Source organism: Bidens hawaiensis, unplaced genomic scaffold, assembly GCF_021521415.1.
Source record: "Bidens hawaiensis isolate Kalapana, Puna unplaced genomic scaffold, B.hawaiensis_p1.1 tig00013130_1, whole genome shotgun sequence".
Taxonomy (NCBI): domain Eukaryota; kingdom Viridiplantae; phylum Streptophyta; class Magnoliopsida; order Asterales; family Asteraceae; genus Bidens; species Bidens hawaiensis.
The window spans coordinates 183,441-200,804 of NW_027492111.1; the positions used below are offsets into that span (position 1 = coordinate 183,441).

The 17,364-nt window shown below is 34.1% G+C and overlaps 2 protein-coding genes and 1 non-coding gene across 3 annotated transcripts; 2 read left to right on the plus strand and 1 right to left on the minus strand.

Annotated features, from left to right (window-relative positions):
• Nucleotides 1-1,504: 1,504 nt before the first annotated feature.
• LOC143543518 (uncharacterized) lies at nucleotides 1,505-4,079 on the minus strand. The gene is made up of 4 exons (XM_077035825.1): nucleotides 3,964-4,079; nucleotides 2,650-2,908; nucleotides 2,373-2,567; nucleotides 1,505-1,997 (listed from the first exon to the last, which is right to left on the minus strand). Exons 1-4 carry the CDS (start codon nucleotides 4,077-4,079, stop codon nucleotides 1,602-1,604), a joined length of 966 nt encoding a protein of 321 aa, XP_076891940.1. The 3' UTR covers nucleotides 1,505-1,601.
• Nucleotides 4,080-11,757: 7,678 nt separating this feature from the next.
• LOC143543525 (calcium-dependent mitochondrial ATP-magnesium/phosphate carrier protein 3-like) lies at nucleotides 11,758-16,284 on the plus strand. Its single transcript, XM_077035832.1, has 4 exons — nucleotides 11,758-12,157; nucleotides 13,798-14,574; nucleotides 14,664-14,754; nucleotides 15,815-16,284. Exons 1-4 carry the CDS (start codon nucleotides 11,758-11,760, stop codon nucleotides 16,005-16,007), a joined length of 1,461 nt encoding a protein of 486 aa, XP_076891947.1. The 3' UTR covers nucleotides 16,008-16,284.
• Nucleotides 16,285-16,716: 432 nt separating this feature from the next.
• Nucleotides 16,717-16,798, plus strand: TRNAS-AGA (transfer RNA serine (anticodon AGA)). Its single transcript has one exon. It is a non-coding gene; the product is annotated as a tRNA-Ser (tRNA).
• Nucleotides 16,799-17,364: the final 566 nt, after the last annotated feature.

Sequence of the window (17,364 nt, forward strand, 5' to 3'; positions counted from 1 at the left end):
GTGTAATCGTATTTGTAATTCATAGGAGGATTTAGACATCATATAAGGATTAAGAGCTGAACACCTATTATCTATATACAAGTAAATGTGACAGTGGGTATGTTTGGTTCTTTGGACAAGACTTTGTTTTATTAATTTATTGTTTTTTTTTTCTTGCAAAATATCTTTGTTTTTTTGGTTTCTTAAGTTATGTTTATACTTAACGAGCGTAACATTATCTATATTAAGTAAAGTTGATGGTTGGTGTCACAAGGCCCTGATTGGGTCAAGTGGCACCACCTGGTCATTTTTTTTTAAATTTTTTGGTTTTATTAGTTAAATGTTTTTTATTTTTGTTTTTTTTCGTAGATTCATAACAAGCGTTTTGTTTTTTGTTGTACTGAATTTGCGTCGACTCACCGCCACAACATCCGGGACTGACAATGCTCGGGTTTTACTGACTCACCGCGCAACGTTCAGTACCGACAACGCTCGAGTTTACCAACGCCCGGGTTTTACCTAATGTTTTTTTAATTCTGGTATCGTCACAAATGTAAACGAAATCGACAAAATTCTCGTTGACCCACCATCGGAATGCTCAGATATTACCAGCGCCTTGGCTTTACCGACTCACCGCCAGAACGCTCGAATACGAGTCGACTCGCCATTGCAACGATCGGGTTTTACCAACGCCCGGGTTTACCGACCAAATAAAATTGTTTTAAATATGTTAACAAAAAAAATTATAATATGTTATACTAGTGTCGTAGAGTTACTGACTCAGCGTCTGATACTGACCAACGTTACCTCATTGGCGACCGACGTCACTCCATTGGCTCACATCAATTTTAATTTTATTTTTAATTTTAATTTTGATTTAGTTCCAGTACCATAACGAACGTATCTAATACTGACTAAATTCGTGTTGACCCCCTGCTGTCGTCCGGGACCAACCGACGCCACCCTATTGGCCTACCCCAATTTTTATTTTTAATTTTTTGTTTCCTGTTTGTTTTAGTTCCAATACCGTAATGAACGTAGCTACTATTGACTGAATTCGTTAATTCGCCATTGCAACACCCGGATTTTAACAACCGATTTTACCATACAACGCACGGGGAAATCACTAGTTTCATATATGAATGACCAAATTAGCAAAACTTTCATAAAACCTAATTCTTTTTTATTTAACTTTCATTTATAAATTCTATTGCAAGTGGAATTATTTATAAATAATATATCAACTGATTCATTTTTCTTTTTACAAATTGTCACATAAGTCTTTGTTTGACTTGAAATTTGAATCTGTTGACTGAAATGAGCTCTTGTTAACCTAGATCAAAGTTGAGACTGGATTAGCCTTACCATCTTTTCTTGTAATGGGAAGATCAAACTATTTGTAATAGAATAGAAGCTGGATTATTTTCAACAACATGCATTTTATTTCAAGCATTCATAGTGACTCCAGTATTTTACATAAATCGACCTAAATTTATTTGGCCAAATTTAAAAATAAAAATAAAAAATTTGACTACAAATTAGGAGAATATGTTTCAACATTTTACATGTAACTAAATTAACTAATTTAACACAAAGAGCGTCTTACATATACTAATTTACTTTCAAAAGTTTATCTCGCGTCTCTCAGCAAAGAATTTACCACTAACAGATTGGCCCGGTAGCAAGGCGAGCCACACGGGTGTATCAGCAGCTACCTCAGGTGAAGTCTGACCGGCCCAGCCCGTCATAGCAGTTTTGACCCAACCCGGGCAGCAACAATTAATATAAATTTTCTGACCTTCGGCCCGTTCTGAAAGTACCCGGGCCATAAGCCTCGTATACGCGTTGACAGCGAGCTTTGACAATGAATAATCAGTATTATTTTGAGGCCATCCTCCGTTGACCCAACTCCCGTCTTTGACTTGTTCTTGAAACTTCTTCATAGTGGAGTCAATTAGATCCTCTGATAGTGATTCAACATCTTCTAATTGTTGTCTCAAATCCACATCAGCAATCCTCTGAAATTGAATTTTTAAAAAAGTTCAATGAGCCCATTATATATAGGGGTGAGATCATGTACAGATCACTTTTATCGTGCAAATGATACAAAACAAAGAGAAAAATGCGCACGGTAGCAACATTGCAGTTACTTTAAATAGAGTAATAACTACACTACTTGTAAAGTGACGTAATTATCATTACTACTTCATTTTGTTGTAGAGTAGTTATTATTACAAAATACAAGCGGAGTAATCACGAAAAAGCCAACACGTGGACTATTTCTTCACTTCGCATACTTAGCACCATAAATGTTTTTTTGCATTTGATCCTAACACTATATGTATATAATACTTTCTTTTTTATTATAAATGAAAGAAGAGGATCATACGTACATTTCTCCTGCCATTAAGTCTTCCCAATCGCGAGCTCACCATAGCAACCCGTGCACCTTCTGTAGAGGATCGCATCAGCGGGATCACAGCTTTAACCATATTTTTAGTGCCAAAATAGTTTGTGTTTATAATCGTTTCAGCACATTCAACAGAATTCTCTGATCCGGTATTATAACTTATTCCTGCATTATTTACCTATATACAAATTTGCATAGTTAGTGCTTTACACATAAAATTTTAATTCTAGAATTTACACAGAGTAGTATTGTCATTTTACCAGAATATCAATACCACCAAACTTTTCCTTTATCCAAGCACAAAACAAATTGATAGATTCATGGTCTACAATATCAAGTTGATGAAACACAACTTTCAAGCCTTGTTCTGTTAAGGTTTTTGTTGCTTCTTCGCCTGCAACCGTGTCTCGTGAAGTAAGAATAACTGTCAATCCATGTAATGCAAGCTGGCGTGCAATCTCAAACCCAATTCCTCTATTGCCACCTGTCACCACAGCTATTGTGTCTGCAGACCACCACCTAAAAGTTTCAACCATAAAGTTGATAGCACCAAAAAGGTTTTACTGATAAACAAAAAGAATACAAAATGGCCTAGTTTAGATTAGGGGTGTAAACGAGCTAAGTGCAAGCCGCTCATGTATTGCTCGAGATCGGCTCGCTAAAAGCTCGAATCGAGCCTAACTTAAACGAGCTCAAGCCTAAAAATAAGCTTGTTTAATAATTGAGCCCGAGAATGAGCGTCAAATATTGAGCTTGAAGAGCCTAAATGATCATATTAGTTATATAATTTTTACTTAATACAAATATAATAAACAAGCGAAACTCAAGCTTGTAAAACTACTCACAAACCGAGCTCGAGCTTTATAAATAGAGCTCGAAACGAGCCGAACTTGTGATCAGATACAAGATTGGGCTTGGGCTCCCTTCGTTTGCTCCCCAAGCATAGATGGGAGGGTTATCTACAACAACAATCAAATGAACCCTAATCGAATACAAGTGAATGTCGAATCAAACATACTAAACAATATAATATGGTCATTAAAATATTGTAATGCTATGACAACAAAATGTATTATGTATATAAAAGTGAGGGCCTTAGGAAAAAAAGTGAGGGCCTTAGGAAAGAAAGTGCACTTAAATAAAAAATTTTATATATTATGTATATAAAAAATAATACTATTCTTCAAATAAATAAAAAAAACAAAAACTTTTATATAACATTTTAAATCATCTAATTAGTACCAAAAGTTCTAAAATAGTCGAGATTCAAATGTAATTTCAAAACTTGAATAACAAAATGTATCAATATAATGCCTTTGGCCTCTCCTAGATCTAAGTTTCAATAGCAATCCGTGCGCTTCTTTGTATGACTTTTATCTTCTCATGCACTTGGCATAGACAATGTCTGAGCGGTCGCCTAGGAACTAGAAGCGCATTTACGGAGCCTCGTCTGAAAAATGGGCTTAGGTGCAAGAAGCAAGGCTCTGCTAACACTATGCTTTCAAGTTTAAAAATAACATGTAAAAGTTAAAGAGTAAAGATGTAGCAGGTGATCGGAGAAGAGTATATGATACCTCTGGTGATCGGAATAAGGAATGGTGCGGAGACGACAGATCTCTTCGTGACGTTTCTCTCTACGCTCTTTCGCTCTCTCCTTTTTGTTCATACGCTTTCCGCTAACGTCATCCATCACGCTATCCAATTCAATTCAATTGGATCCGGAAGAGAGCTGAACGGCGCCGTTAGTTTTCAGGTGACGTTTAGGGCTTTTCTGTTATAATCATTATCATATGTGTACACACTTGAACCCTGTGGACTTTTTACTTGTTAATACTTGATTATAAGTCACTTCCCACCCCTGTTTTAAAATTCAAAATTAGAATATAATGTTTACACATGTTATTCATTTATTAAAACATTCAAAATTAGAATATAATGTTTACACATGTCATTCATTTAGACTGTCCATATTATGTTAAGCATACAACTTTTTATTTTTATGAATGATACAATGAAAAATATGTTGTTGATGGAAATCAAATTCACTACCTTACTTTTAAAATGTTTGTGTCTTACCAACACAACTAGAATGAATTGATGTTAGCTTTCTCTTTTTATTAATTTTTATAGATTCACAACTTTCCATTTTGTTTTATTTTTTTAACCATCCGTGTATTACACGGACTCTATCTTAGTTATATTTACTATTACATCCTCTCTTCCTTTCATTTACAACCAATTTCAAATATATTAAAAAAATTATAGGGTGTTAAAAGAAACTTTCTAAATATACAGAAAAATCGTTGCATTTTTTATCTCCTTTAATCACAACACTCTAAATCACTCTTTATATTAGGAAATCCACACTCACTAAATTTGATGGACGGATTATGAATGCTCTTATAGTTTTGTTAATTATAAATTCTACGAGTTAAGTTTTGTTTTCAAATATGATAAGCGAAACCGAAATCGATGGGAAAACCTAGAACCTGATAATTTGGGACGGGGTATTTGGGTGTGTGATTAGTTTTTAAAAGCTGTCACTAGTATGGGACAAGTATGATGTTAGATGATACCTAGCCCAATAACCCGAAACATGCGTATTCGTAAAACGAGCAAAAGATGTTGAATGAAAGTCTTAAGTAATTATGATTGTGAAATCATCTATCACAAAGGTGATGCTAATGTTGTGTTTGATGTGTTAAGTAGGAAAGAGCATGACAAACCTAAAAGAGCGCAAGCCCTGAAGTTAGAAATTGAATGAAATGTTGAACAACTAAAATTATGCGGAGGACTTTTATGGATAAAATAGTAGAGTTTGACTTTCTAGTTAATATAAATACTGATCTTGCATTACATTTAACTATGTAAACTATTCATATTCTCAAAGATGATGGTGTGATTCAATCTATAACAATGTAACAGAATGGATGAGGGAATAGAATGGATGTAGGAATAGAATGGACCAAGAAATAAAATTGATCATTACCATTTCATTACCATGTTTCGTTATTATATAGGAATGGAATGATCATCCAATTATTATTATTATTATTATTATTATTATTATTATTATTATTATTCCAGTGGTAATAGTAATAAATAATATTAATAATATGAATATTCGTATTAACTCATTTTTAAGACCTACGCATTTTAACGAGACCACTAAAACGAATAAAAATAATCATAAAAATGTTGAATCACACATGCGTGTTATGAAGCATTGACTTGTCAAAAAATTTTATTAATATTGATAATGCGATAATAACTCTAATATAATAATTGTTATATTATAACATAAAAAATAATGATAATTTAATAAAAATAATAGCAATAACATAATAATCCGATAATGTAATAATAATTATAATATAATAATATTATTGTTGTTGTTGTTGTTGTTGTTGTTGCTGCTGCTGTTGATTTGATTCACTGGATGAATGAAAAAAAAACGCCTACTCCTTGAGGAATGAAAATCCTATATCTGGAAGGAATTTCATTCACTATGGAATGGTTCATTCCATTATCACATGCCAACCAAACATGGTTTTTTTCCATTCCTTTGGAATGACACATTCCATTCCGCCTCTCATTCCCTTATACCGAATAGGGGTGAGCAAAATAAGGCTCAGACCATTGAAACCCTTTTACCCGACTCGTAAAACCCTTAATTAAACCCGAATATATAATATGGGTCAGGTAAAGGGTATTTAAATTTTACCTTAAAGGGTAAAAGGGTTTCAAGGGTCTGACCCTTTTTCAAACCCTTTACCCGTTTACTAGTTTCTAGATAGATATACATCAAATTCGCGATTAATCTGAAATGTAGGAGAGGTTTGTATTTTATATATGATTCATCATAAATTTTCCAACTACTAAGAAAAATAAAAATAAAAGGCCATACTACTGACTGAAAACATATATATATATATATATATATGAAAATCACTGAAATGTTCTCTACATGTAATTTGTGAATGTGAATATTATTTGCATCGGTTCAAATGGTTGATAAACTTTCGAAGTTAAGAGTTTATTGTGTTATTAAATGAAAGTATAATTGTTCTAGGATTCATATATTAAAGTTATATATGATATATGCAACTAGTAAATGCATAAAAGGAGCTGCAATTAATGTTTTAAAGGGTAAAGGGTTGAACATTTGAAACCCTTATTTATACCCGACCCTTTTATTGTTTAGAGGGTAGGGTCTCGGGTCCAAATTTCTTCCTAAAAGGGTAAAGGGTTCGGATAGGGTATTAGGTAAAAGGGTAGGGTCGTACCCTTTGAACAGTCCTAATACCAACGCTACCTTTTAAGTTTTTTGCCTTTTAATAATTTTTTTGATGTTTATTCAGATTGCAACAGCAATTGCTAGTGAAGATGCAATGAGGTAACACAAAATTTTAAGGGCACTATTAGGTCATGGCAAATAGGTTCTAACATTAATATTCATCAGTAGAAAACATGTCTCACATCTCATATACGGCCGTCAATTCTTGAGCATTCGTGCCTCTGTCTTCAATACATTACTCGTCACGAATGTGGCATATGTCTGATTAAAATGAATTCACAACAAAAGTCAATAGTATCCGCCCAAAAAGTAATAAATTTTGAGCTAACATAACCAAAAGAACAATGAAAATCCACCTACTAAACTTTGCAAAGTTAAATCAAACTGAAAGAAACAAATTGCAATAAATAGTCAAAACTGACACAACCCACCAACGAGTCTGTCGATCCACCAGCAATTAATGCCAAAATACCATAAAAGTCAGACTCGATAAAATGAAACATACATTCAAAATCAAATAACCCTAATGGAAAACACAACACAAATTATGCGGCATAAAATTAAGGAAAACCAACCTCACTTTACCAACCAACCCATCGGAAGCGATTCATACAACAGAATCAAGGAAAAAGGTAACCAAAAAACATATTAGAAGATGCATGTAAGAAACACGTGTCACCGACAAAAAGAAATAACTATTTGGAAGTCCATGTTACAAGCCAAACACACTGGAAAAAATTTGACTAGAAAACCAGTTAGAGGAGGCGAATAGGTCGAACACAAGCAAATGAAGTAGCACATGCCTATCAAATACAAATACAACCATCGAACTACTACAACACAGTTGGTTAGCAAACCAAAAGCGTTAACTATAACAACAAAGATAATACACTTTTGTCTTTTGTCACACTAACCATTAGCTTGAGTTCCTAGTATAGCCAAATAGAAATATCTACCCATTTTAGTAATTGGTTTGATGCTATTAACTTACTAGTATAGTCAAATAGAAATAAAAAAGAACTCAAACTATTTTGAAAAAGGATCCTGGAAGTTTTATTCATTTTTGACCATCAAAATAATTGGGTGAGCCCTGAGCTTAGTCACTTGATGTATTCGATAAATGATTTCTCGGATAATTTAAGAGGAGATAAATTGGGGACTTCTATTGAATGTGAATGTGTCTCACAACCAAGAATAATTCAGAGGGTCATTTAAGAGGAGATAAATTGGGGACTTCTATTGAATGTGAATGTGTCTCACAACCAAGAATAATTCAGAGGGTCATTTCGGTTTTGGATCTAGGACAATAGGTTCAAGAGATGAGAGAATTAAGGATACCCACCAGAAAGACTAATCCAATCCATAATGATGTACCTGAAAATACAACATTTTTGTTACTTGACCAACCATCAGGAGAAGCAAATACAACGGGTACGCTAATCAATAAGATTGATGAAGTAGCAATTAATGCAAAAACACAAGATTTTTTTATTAAAGGTTACAAGGTTAATAATAATAATAATAATAATAATAATAATAATAATAATAAACTTGGACCACTATTGTCCGTCGGGCCGTCACTACTCACTAGTCATTTGCCACATTTAAAAATATCAAAAACTTTTTGTGGCCCACATGGCTGCATATAACTAGTTAACTACTAAAATTAAGTAAGTTGTAACTGGTGTTTTAAAACCTGGCCCGGCTCAGCCGGTTGGATCGGTCCGACTGGGACCTGGTCTCTTTACCTGGCCGGGTCAGTAAACTCATTTTTTATTAAATCTAAAATGAAATGTGCATGCCAGAATTCAAACTTGAGTCATTCCAAATATAAAAGCTTTAATAGTTACCCTATGAGCTAACCAATCAAACTTTATTGATGTCTTTATTGATCAAACATAAATCATATATATTTAAAAAACAATGTATAAAACATATATAAACATTAAATTTGTTGTTGTTATTAATATTTTTGGTTATTATTATTTTTTTATGTGTGTGTGTGTATATATATATGTACGTAAATATATATTTAAATTATTTATGACGTCATCCGGGTCAAACATCGGTCCGCCCTTCCGGTCGGTCTGACCTTTGACCCAGTTCGGCGTCCGAGTCGACATACGGACCGGGTATGAAAACATTGGTTGTAACTCATCTCATCCGGATAACATTTTTTTTATTAATAATTTTTTAAACAGCAAATTTTTAATCCAACTCTACACACAATACCCCTCTTTTTACACAGGTTTGAACCTTAAACTTCTTTAAAAGACATATGACTTTCTATCAAGTGGGCTGCCCGCTGCCCCATATTTAATCACCTGGATAACTGGGCAGCTACATTTTTATATACCAAAATGTAAAAAAGAATTGGCCAGCTGCTTTTTTTTAATTAAAGAATATGCCATTGATTAAAAAGTTCCCACCATGTGAAGAAGCACATTTTTTTTTGAAGAAGAGAATTAAAGAATGGATATTTTTTGGCTTTTACTAAATAGTGTTTAACTATAAGACAGTAAGATAAAGATACAATAATTCTAAAACTATCTTCCCATTTAAGTGTATTGAGTATATTACGATTTTTGTCATAGAGTATGTAAAAAATTTTATTTAAGTGTTTGGTTGTACATACTACTTGTCAAGTGTATGTTTCTTTTATGTATTTACTTTTCATGTATTATTTTATTTTCAGATATCTATCTTAAATTTATTTATTTCTCTTAAATATGGACGCATTTATACATTCTTTTATGTTGTGATGATGTATGAACATAAAATGAATAACATTTGATGTGAAACAAATATAACATTCGACTAACATATTCAATGCTTTCTGGGTGCGTTTGGGGTTCTTTATTTAAGGTAAAAAGACCTTTTTGTGATAAGTTGAAAAGATCTTATGGATTTATAATAAGAAGTTTCTAAAATGTGTTTGGATTAACATAAGACAATAGTTATTTTTTAAAAAGTGTTTGGTTTAATTTATTGATGTAAAATGACAAAAAAAAATATTTTTTTTAAGTGAAGTAGTTGGGTGGAATGGAACTTGAAATGGTGTAATGGGTATTCTAATGTAAGTTAGCAAACTCCGACTTATTGAAAACCCTTATTGTAGCTTTACTGATAAGAAGATATGCAAAAGGCCTTATATGTTCTTAAACACTTTATTAACACAAAAAGGACTTATTCAACCATTATAAATCATAAGAAGAGAAAAATAAGAAATCCCAAACATCAGTTAATATATAGCTACATCCAAACTTCAATGCAATGTGTAATAAACTAATAACTACTCATAGTCATAGAAACATTATGAGAAGATTTTGTCTTCATCAAGCCTTACAAGTTACAAGCAATGTTATCAGGCCTTACAAGCTACAAGCAATTTTGTTGAAACCGGACTGGATTAGCCGGTCGAACCGGTCTGATCGAGATTCGGTTCATTGATCGGTTCGGTTATATGCAGTTTGCTCGGTTCCTAGAGAGCCGGCCGGTCCTAACTGGTCAGACCGGAAAACCAGACCAGTTGAACTGGTTTTATTATAAAAAACTATATTTTTTTGAAAAATTTTATTTTTAACCATAACCATTATTTTTTAAATGAAAGTTGTTCAGCTGGTCAGACCGGTTCCAACCGGTTACCCGTCTGGTTCGCTGTCTGATCCGGCTATGAAAACATTACCTACAGGTCGAGGTCTTACATGCTATTAATCTATTTTCAACACCAAAAGATTGAAGTTTTTAACTTTTATAGAATATAATGGAATAGATGGCTTGTTGACTCAATGACTCCACGTCAATCACATGCTTTCATAACGACTTTAGTGTTAGATAAAAAAATCGACCTTAAAGTTGCCACGAATGAGACTCAAGTCCAATTTGGAGGGATAACTATACCATACAATTGGGGAGTTTGAGACTTCATTTATGCTCGACTAAACCTTAATAATTAACAATTTACACTTAGAATTTTGGTTTTTCTTTTTTTACTTACATGTTATCTTAAAAATCACATTTGTATTTATTTATGATTTTATATAAGTATATCAGATTTAATTGCACGAAATTTAAAGCAGCCTTAAAAGGCTCCATGTATACGTACACCCTGTCTTACAATCCTCATCTATGCAAGCTATATAGAGTCATACAATACGAGTTGTATAAATGTCAGATTTTGTCTAGTGATGTTGACCAGCTATATACAACTCCTACAAACCTACCACTACTACTTGTATTCGTATACAATTATATGACTTGTATAAAAACATAGCATCGATAAATGTACGCTGTCAGCTACGAAAAAACATACAAGTCGTAAAGAACGCATCCGCACAAATGAAGAGGGTGCTTGAATAATAACACCTTCGCAATCATGTTAAAAAAAACCCAACTCATAAAAAAAGGGATTATGACCAAAATGGTCATTTTTTATTAACAACATTCCTTGACTAGCACCCCTAAACCAAAAATACTCAAAATGACCACTTTCTAAACTGTCGGACCCAACAAATCAGAGATGGCATCCCACGGATCTGTCTAACACCCTTCTGTTTCTGAACCAGCCACATCTAGACACGCATACACTTAAACAGCTTGCCATAGATCTATTCCGTCAGCTGTCGGGCCTCCATATTTATTCCGACGGGCTTGATAGATTAGATTTGAAGCCCAAGGAGATAGATCAATGATTGGCCATTTAAGTGTGTAACAACTATACATGTCTAGATGTAGTTTGAAAGAGTTATTAATCTTGCCAATTGCGTATAACAACTATACGCAAATGTAATCATTGAAAGATCAATGATTGGCCGTTTAAGTGTATAACAACTATACTTCTTGCCAATTGCGGCGGGCGGCAAGGTTGAATCAGGTGAAGGTCGTTGCTACTGTACTTTTGTATAATATATACACATTATCATTAAAAAAAATCTCATAACAACATGGGTCAAAGTCTCGAATGCACAACTCACAATTCTGGAACATTAGTCTGCTCCTAATCAACCTCCATTACCATTACCCCCAAATAACCGTAAACCTCCATAGATCCACGCTATATGTTACGTCACCCATGACGTCACCAGACCCCACCGATCCATCCAACAAACCACCACCAGCACCAGCAGTATCCATGGACCACGTGCTAGCAGCATTGGGTGAGACGAAGGACGAACGCGAAACACGCCTCCGTAGTCTGTTCAGTTTCTTCGACACAAGGAACGCAGGGTACCTGGACTCCAAACAGATCGAGGTAGGGCTGTCGGCGTTGCAAATCCCCTCTGAGTATAAGTACGCCAAGGAGTTGCTTAGGGTTTGTGATGCCAATCGAGACGGTAGGGTTGAGTATCACGAGTTTAGGAGGTACATGGATGACAAGGAGCTTGAGCTGTACCACATTTTTCAAGCCATTGATGTTGAACATAATGGCTGTATTTTGCCTGAAGAGTTGTATGATGCGCTTGCTAAGGCAGGTATTAATATTAATAATATACCTCTTTTTTTACTTCTATTCTGTGAATTTGTTGCAAACACACACGCAGATAAAATGCATAAACAATAACAACACGAGTGATTTTTTTCTCATTTAACATGAATAGGAGGCAACAGTGAAGAAATAAAATTAACTAAATAATAAAATTTAAGTCAACTTGGATAAAAGTAATCACTAAAAGTTTCATTTCACTTATTTCGCCTTTTGTGTGAATTAGTCGCTAGACATTTGATTAGAGAGAGCAAAAACCTAACCATAATTGAAAACCGGATCATTAACCAAGTTAACCATAACTGAACAAACCGATGTTTTTGGTTCAATGGATCTGATTAGCCAACCATTTGGTTATGATTACAGTTAATGTGTTATCATTGACCGACTTTAATAAAAACCAAACTGAACCTATCATGTTTAGAACGCCATAACCAGACTTGGAACCGAAATATTTCAGCTTTGGAACTTCATAATTGAGCTTGGAACACTGTACCCAAATTATTTTCATTTGAAGCAATGGATAAAAAGATAAGAAAATACATTAGACAGTTAGCCGAACTCAACTGAAACCGATGGTTAACTGATTATTTGGTAATTTTGGTTGTGGTTACGGTTATGCCACCGTAACTGAACCGCACGGACTTTGCACGCTCCTACATTTGATACATTGTACAAATATTTTGATTAGGTTTTTTAATAATCATAACTCAAGGGTAAGTAACTAAGTTTTTCAAGTGTTACGCTAAATTTGCTAGTTTTATTTTTCTTCTTAAGTCACTCAAATTTTGTTAGGCATTCTGATCATATGTAATACTTTATAAATGCTTAAAATTTTTAAAATTTAAATGAGGCAAATGAAACATATATCAATTTGGTTACTAATAAGTGATTTTTTTTCAATTAACTTTAATAGGAGGCAACAGTGAAGAACAAATTAACGAAGTAGTAATTGTGTTTTTTTAACTAAGATTGTGTTTTATAATTGTTAAATTTAAGTCAAATTGGAAAATTTTAATCACTAATTAGTAACCAAGGTTCGTATATGTTTCATTGTCTCACTTAGTTTTAAATCTTTTAAACATTTATAAAAGAGCTACACAGGATTAAGGCGTCTAATACAAAGTTGAGTGACTTTTAAAGTAGCATAAAAAGTGTGAATGACTTTACTGTAAACTTGGTTACTATTGTATAAAGTTACCCTTTTTGGTTATTGTGTAGGGCATCAGAGTCTTAGGATTATTGCCTTTTCTTTTGTTCTCTTTAATGCATAAGAATGTTGAATTGTTGGTGATGGTTTGTACTTACTTTGATCTATAAAGTGCAAATTTGTTTGATTGTCTTGCCTTGTAGAATGATAGTCTTGTTGCTTTACACAACACAGTGACTCTTAAAAGATAAGATTCTTGACAAGAAAGTTTATTGTTGGACCATTGAACCATTGCCTGTGATTTGCTCATCAAATGGCTCAATATCTAGCTTATAAAGATGATACGTTACCATTGGTGCTTCTTGATGTTGACATTTATTGGCCATTGTAACTAATACTGTTACTTAAAGTTATAATATAATGTTCTTTTTAGTTGTATTGTTCACATCTTATCATCTATAACAGCTTTTTCTTTGCAGGCATAGAACTCGATGATGACGAATTAGCGAGTTTCGTGGAACGTGTCGATAAAGACAACAATGGGACCATAACATTTGAGGAATGGCGAGACTTTTTATTACTTTATCCACACGAAGCAACAATTGAAAACATCTACCAATATTGGGAACGCGTATCACTAGTCGACATAGGCGAACAAGCGGTAATCCCAGCTGGCATAAGCAAGCACGTCCACGCCACCAAATACCTCCTCGCCGGTGGTGTGGCGGGTGCCGCTTCTCGTACTGCCACCGCCCCACTTGATCGCCTCAAAGTTGCCCTACAAGTCCAAACCACCAAAGCTTCAATCGGGCCTGCGGTTAACAAGATCTGGAAAGAAGGCGGTGTGTTATCCTTTTTTAGAGGTAACGGGTTGAATGTCGTTAAAGTTGCACCCGAGAGTGCGATTAAGTTTTATACTTATGAATTGTTGAAGGATGTTATTGGTGGTGGGGATAAGGATGATATAGGGACGTTTGGCCGGCTGCTGGCGGGCGGTATGGCTGGTGCGGTGGCACAAACCGCGATTTATCCGATGGATTTGGTGAAAACGCGGTTGCAAACTTATGTTTGTGAAGGTGGAAAAGCTCCTAGCCTGGGAAAACTTTCAAAGGATATTTGGGTTCACGAGGGCCCACGGGCTTTTTATAAGGGGATCGTTCCGTCTATTCTTGGTATAATTCCTTACGCGGGAATCGACTTGGCGGTTTATGAGACGTTGAAAGAGATGTCTAAAACATATATTTTTGTTGATAGTGGTATGAGCTATGAACAATTACCTACGTCCGCGTAATGTTTTTGTTATTATATTGTTATCATTAAAAGTTCGTGCTTTTTTTTTCTGTAGAACCTGGTCCGCTAGCTCAATTGGGGTGTGGGACTGTTTCTGGGGCCCTTGGAGCCACTTGCGTGTACCCGTTACAAGTTATCAGGACAAGGTAGTTGTTTTTTGCTTTAGAGGTGGCTAAGCAGGCCAGTCGTGTGGGTTTGGCTGGTCATAATGGGCATATTTTATAGAGTTGGGATGACCATAAACAAGTTCTATAGGAGTAAGCAAGGTTGGTTTTGGGCTCAAACTAACCGAATAGTGAAAATTCGGTTTTTTGAGTTTTTGAAAACGTATGGTTTCGGTCAGTTTTACCATCTGGGCTTGAAACTTTTAGGCAGAAAAACATGGTCTAAAGTAATGAATTTGAGCCTAAAACTGGGCACAAACCTTTTTGTTAATTGATAATGGATTATTATACATTTGGGCTAATCTATTTGGGTCACGCTATTTTTTAAAATCTTATAAATTACCTAACATTCAAAATTAAAAATGATAATTTATAAATGGGTTCGGTTTGGTTTTAATTACAAACCATATAATAACTTTTTGACGATTTTAAATTTATACAAACTACTATGTTAGTTTTTATTTTTTACCTTTTCTTTTACGCCATCCACGTCATGTATTTTTTATTGTATTGTATTTAAAAGATTATTTGTTATTATCAACTTATTTAATTAAAAAATGGAAAAGAAACGACCAACATTGAACAGACTTTGCATTGTCCAATACTCCAATTTAAAACATTAATCCATCTCACTTTCCTCACGTAGTATATATAAGTGCAAAAATTCACATTTTGTTTAAATTTCACATGTGGACTCGTGGAGGGACTTTAATGTATAAAAAGTTAAGGGTTTTATAAGAAAAAAGAAAATACGCTAGTTTTTTATATTTATATGTAAAATTGTTAATGGACTTTTATGAGAAAATATTAAAAGGATGCTGTTTTTCTTTTTCTTTCTTTTTTTTTTTCTTTTTTTTTTTGGTAATAGTTTTTATCCCTTATGATTTTACCATTTGGCCCGTTACCAAATAAGTTTTAACAGGTTGCATTTAACTATAATCAACAAATTAAATATTTAAAGTTTTATAAAAAGGGAGAAAAATCAAAATAGTGTTCGTGGGCCAACCCAATCTGACCTGGTTCGTTTTACTTGTACTTTCAGAATGCAAGCACATCAGGGTAGTGGAGCTGCAGCATACAACGGGATGACCGACGTTTTTATGAAAACTTATAAAAACGAAGGGCCACGAGGTTTCTACAAAGGGCTTTTCCCGAATCTTTTAAAAGTTATACCAGCTGCTAGCATTACGTATATAGCTTATGAAGCAATGAAAAAGGCACTAGATCTTAAATGATGATGACGATGATGATGGTAATAGTATAATAACTAAATGGTCGGTTACATGACATGCTTTAGTTTCCGACTCGGAAAGAAGGGTATTTTTGTAAATGAAGAACTATTTCACATGTTCCACATTTATGTTCTAGTGCTGCACAGGAATATGTTCGAAACAAGTACATTAGACTTCGCCAATTCTTTGTTACATGTTGGATTTGTGGAAATGATTATGACATTAATGTTATGTTATGCTTATTCTTGGGATTTTGCTGTGATTGATTGTGTGCGCGAGCGCGACGATACATGTCATAAACTATTATCCCAACAGCTTCTAAGATGACAGTGAGAGGTGGAACATCGAACCACTTCATCTCCTCTTTTTGTGGTCAACTAACAAGTGGGCTTGATCAGTCGAGCCATATAAAAGCTCGATTTGGGTCAAATTAAACAAGGTTGAGTCAACTTGAGTAAAACCCAACGAGTTTATAATTTATATAGATATAATATAGTTCATATAATATACAATGACATAATATTAATAAGTAACTAAATAGAAAAAATGAGCTAGAGCTTGCCTGATTACCCATGAGTTCGTTCTTTAAAGAAATCATGCATAACGAGTTGAACAAATAAATAGTTTTAAAACAGTATGTGATGTTTCAAGTGATCTGTTTCTTTTAGAAGATATAAATTTCTATAGATTCTGGGGAAACGTAAGCAAAAAGGTGGACGTGCCGGAGTGGTTATCGGGCATGACTAGAAATCATGTGGGCTCTGCCCGCGCAGGTTCGAATCCTGCCGTCCACGGTTTTTTAAAATTTATATTTTTCATTTATTTTAGTAATGTTATGTGCTCAAATGATTACTTTGAGAAATATTATTTTCTCATGCCTCTTACTTGTAACAAAATTGTTTGATAATCAAGTCAATTACACATAAACACGTATCTATATTTCGTATGTGCAGTGGGTGAGTAAGGCACTAAGGCATTCAAGATTTAAGTTAGTAATAATGGTAGGTAGGTAATAAGCATAACATTGAATCGTTTGTAAAAATTTAAACTTTTACGCATATATGTTGTAAATAAAGGATACCGACATGCATTTTACACCGAAAACCATAAAAACAAATAACAATTTGCTTTGTGACAGGGTCGTTAGACCACCCAAAAGATAGACGTAGAAACGTTGGACCATGCACATGCATTGCACCGTGTTAACTCGCAAAACTTAGACCGGAACGTAAAATATAAGCTAAATAAACTTATGAAGTATAGGATTAAATTTAGGGCTGTAAGCGAACGAGGACGTCCGACTGTCTGTTCAGTGAGAAGTTCTTTTATGTTCGTCCGTTTAATAAACGAGTCGGATACG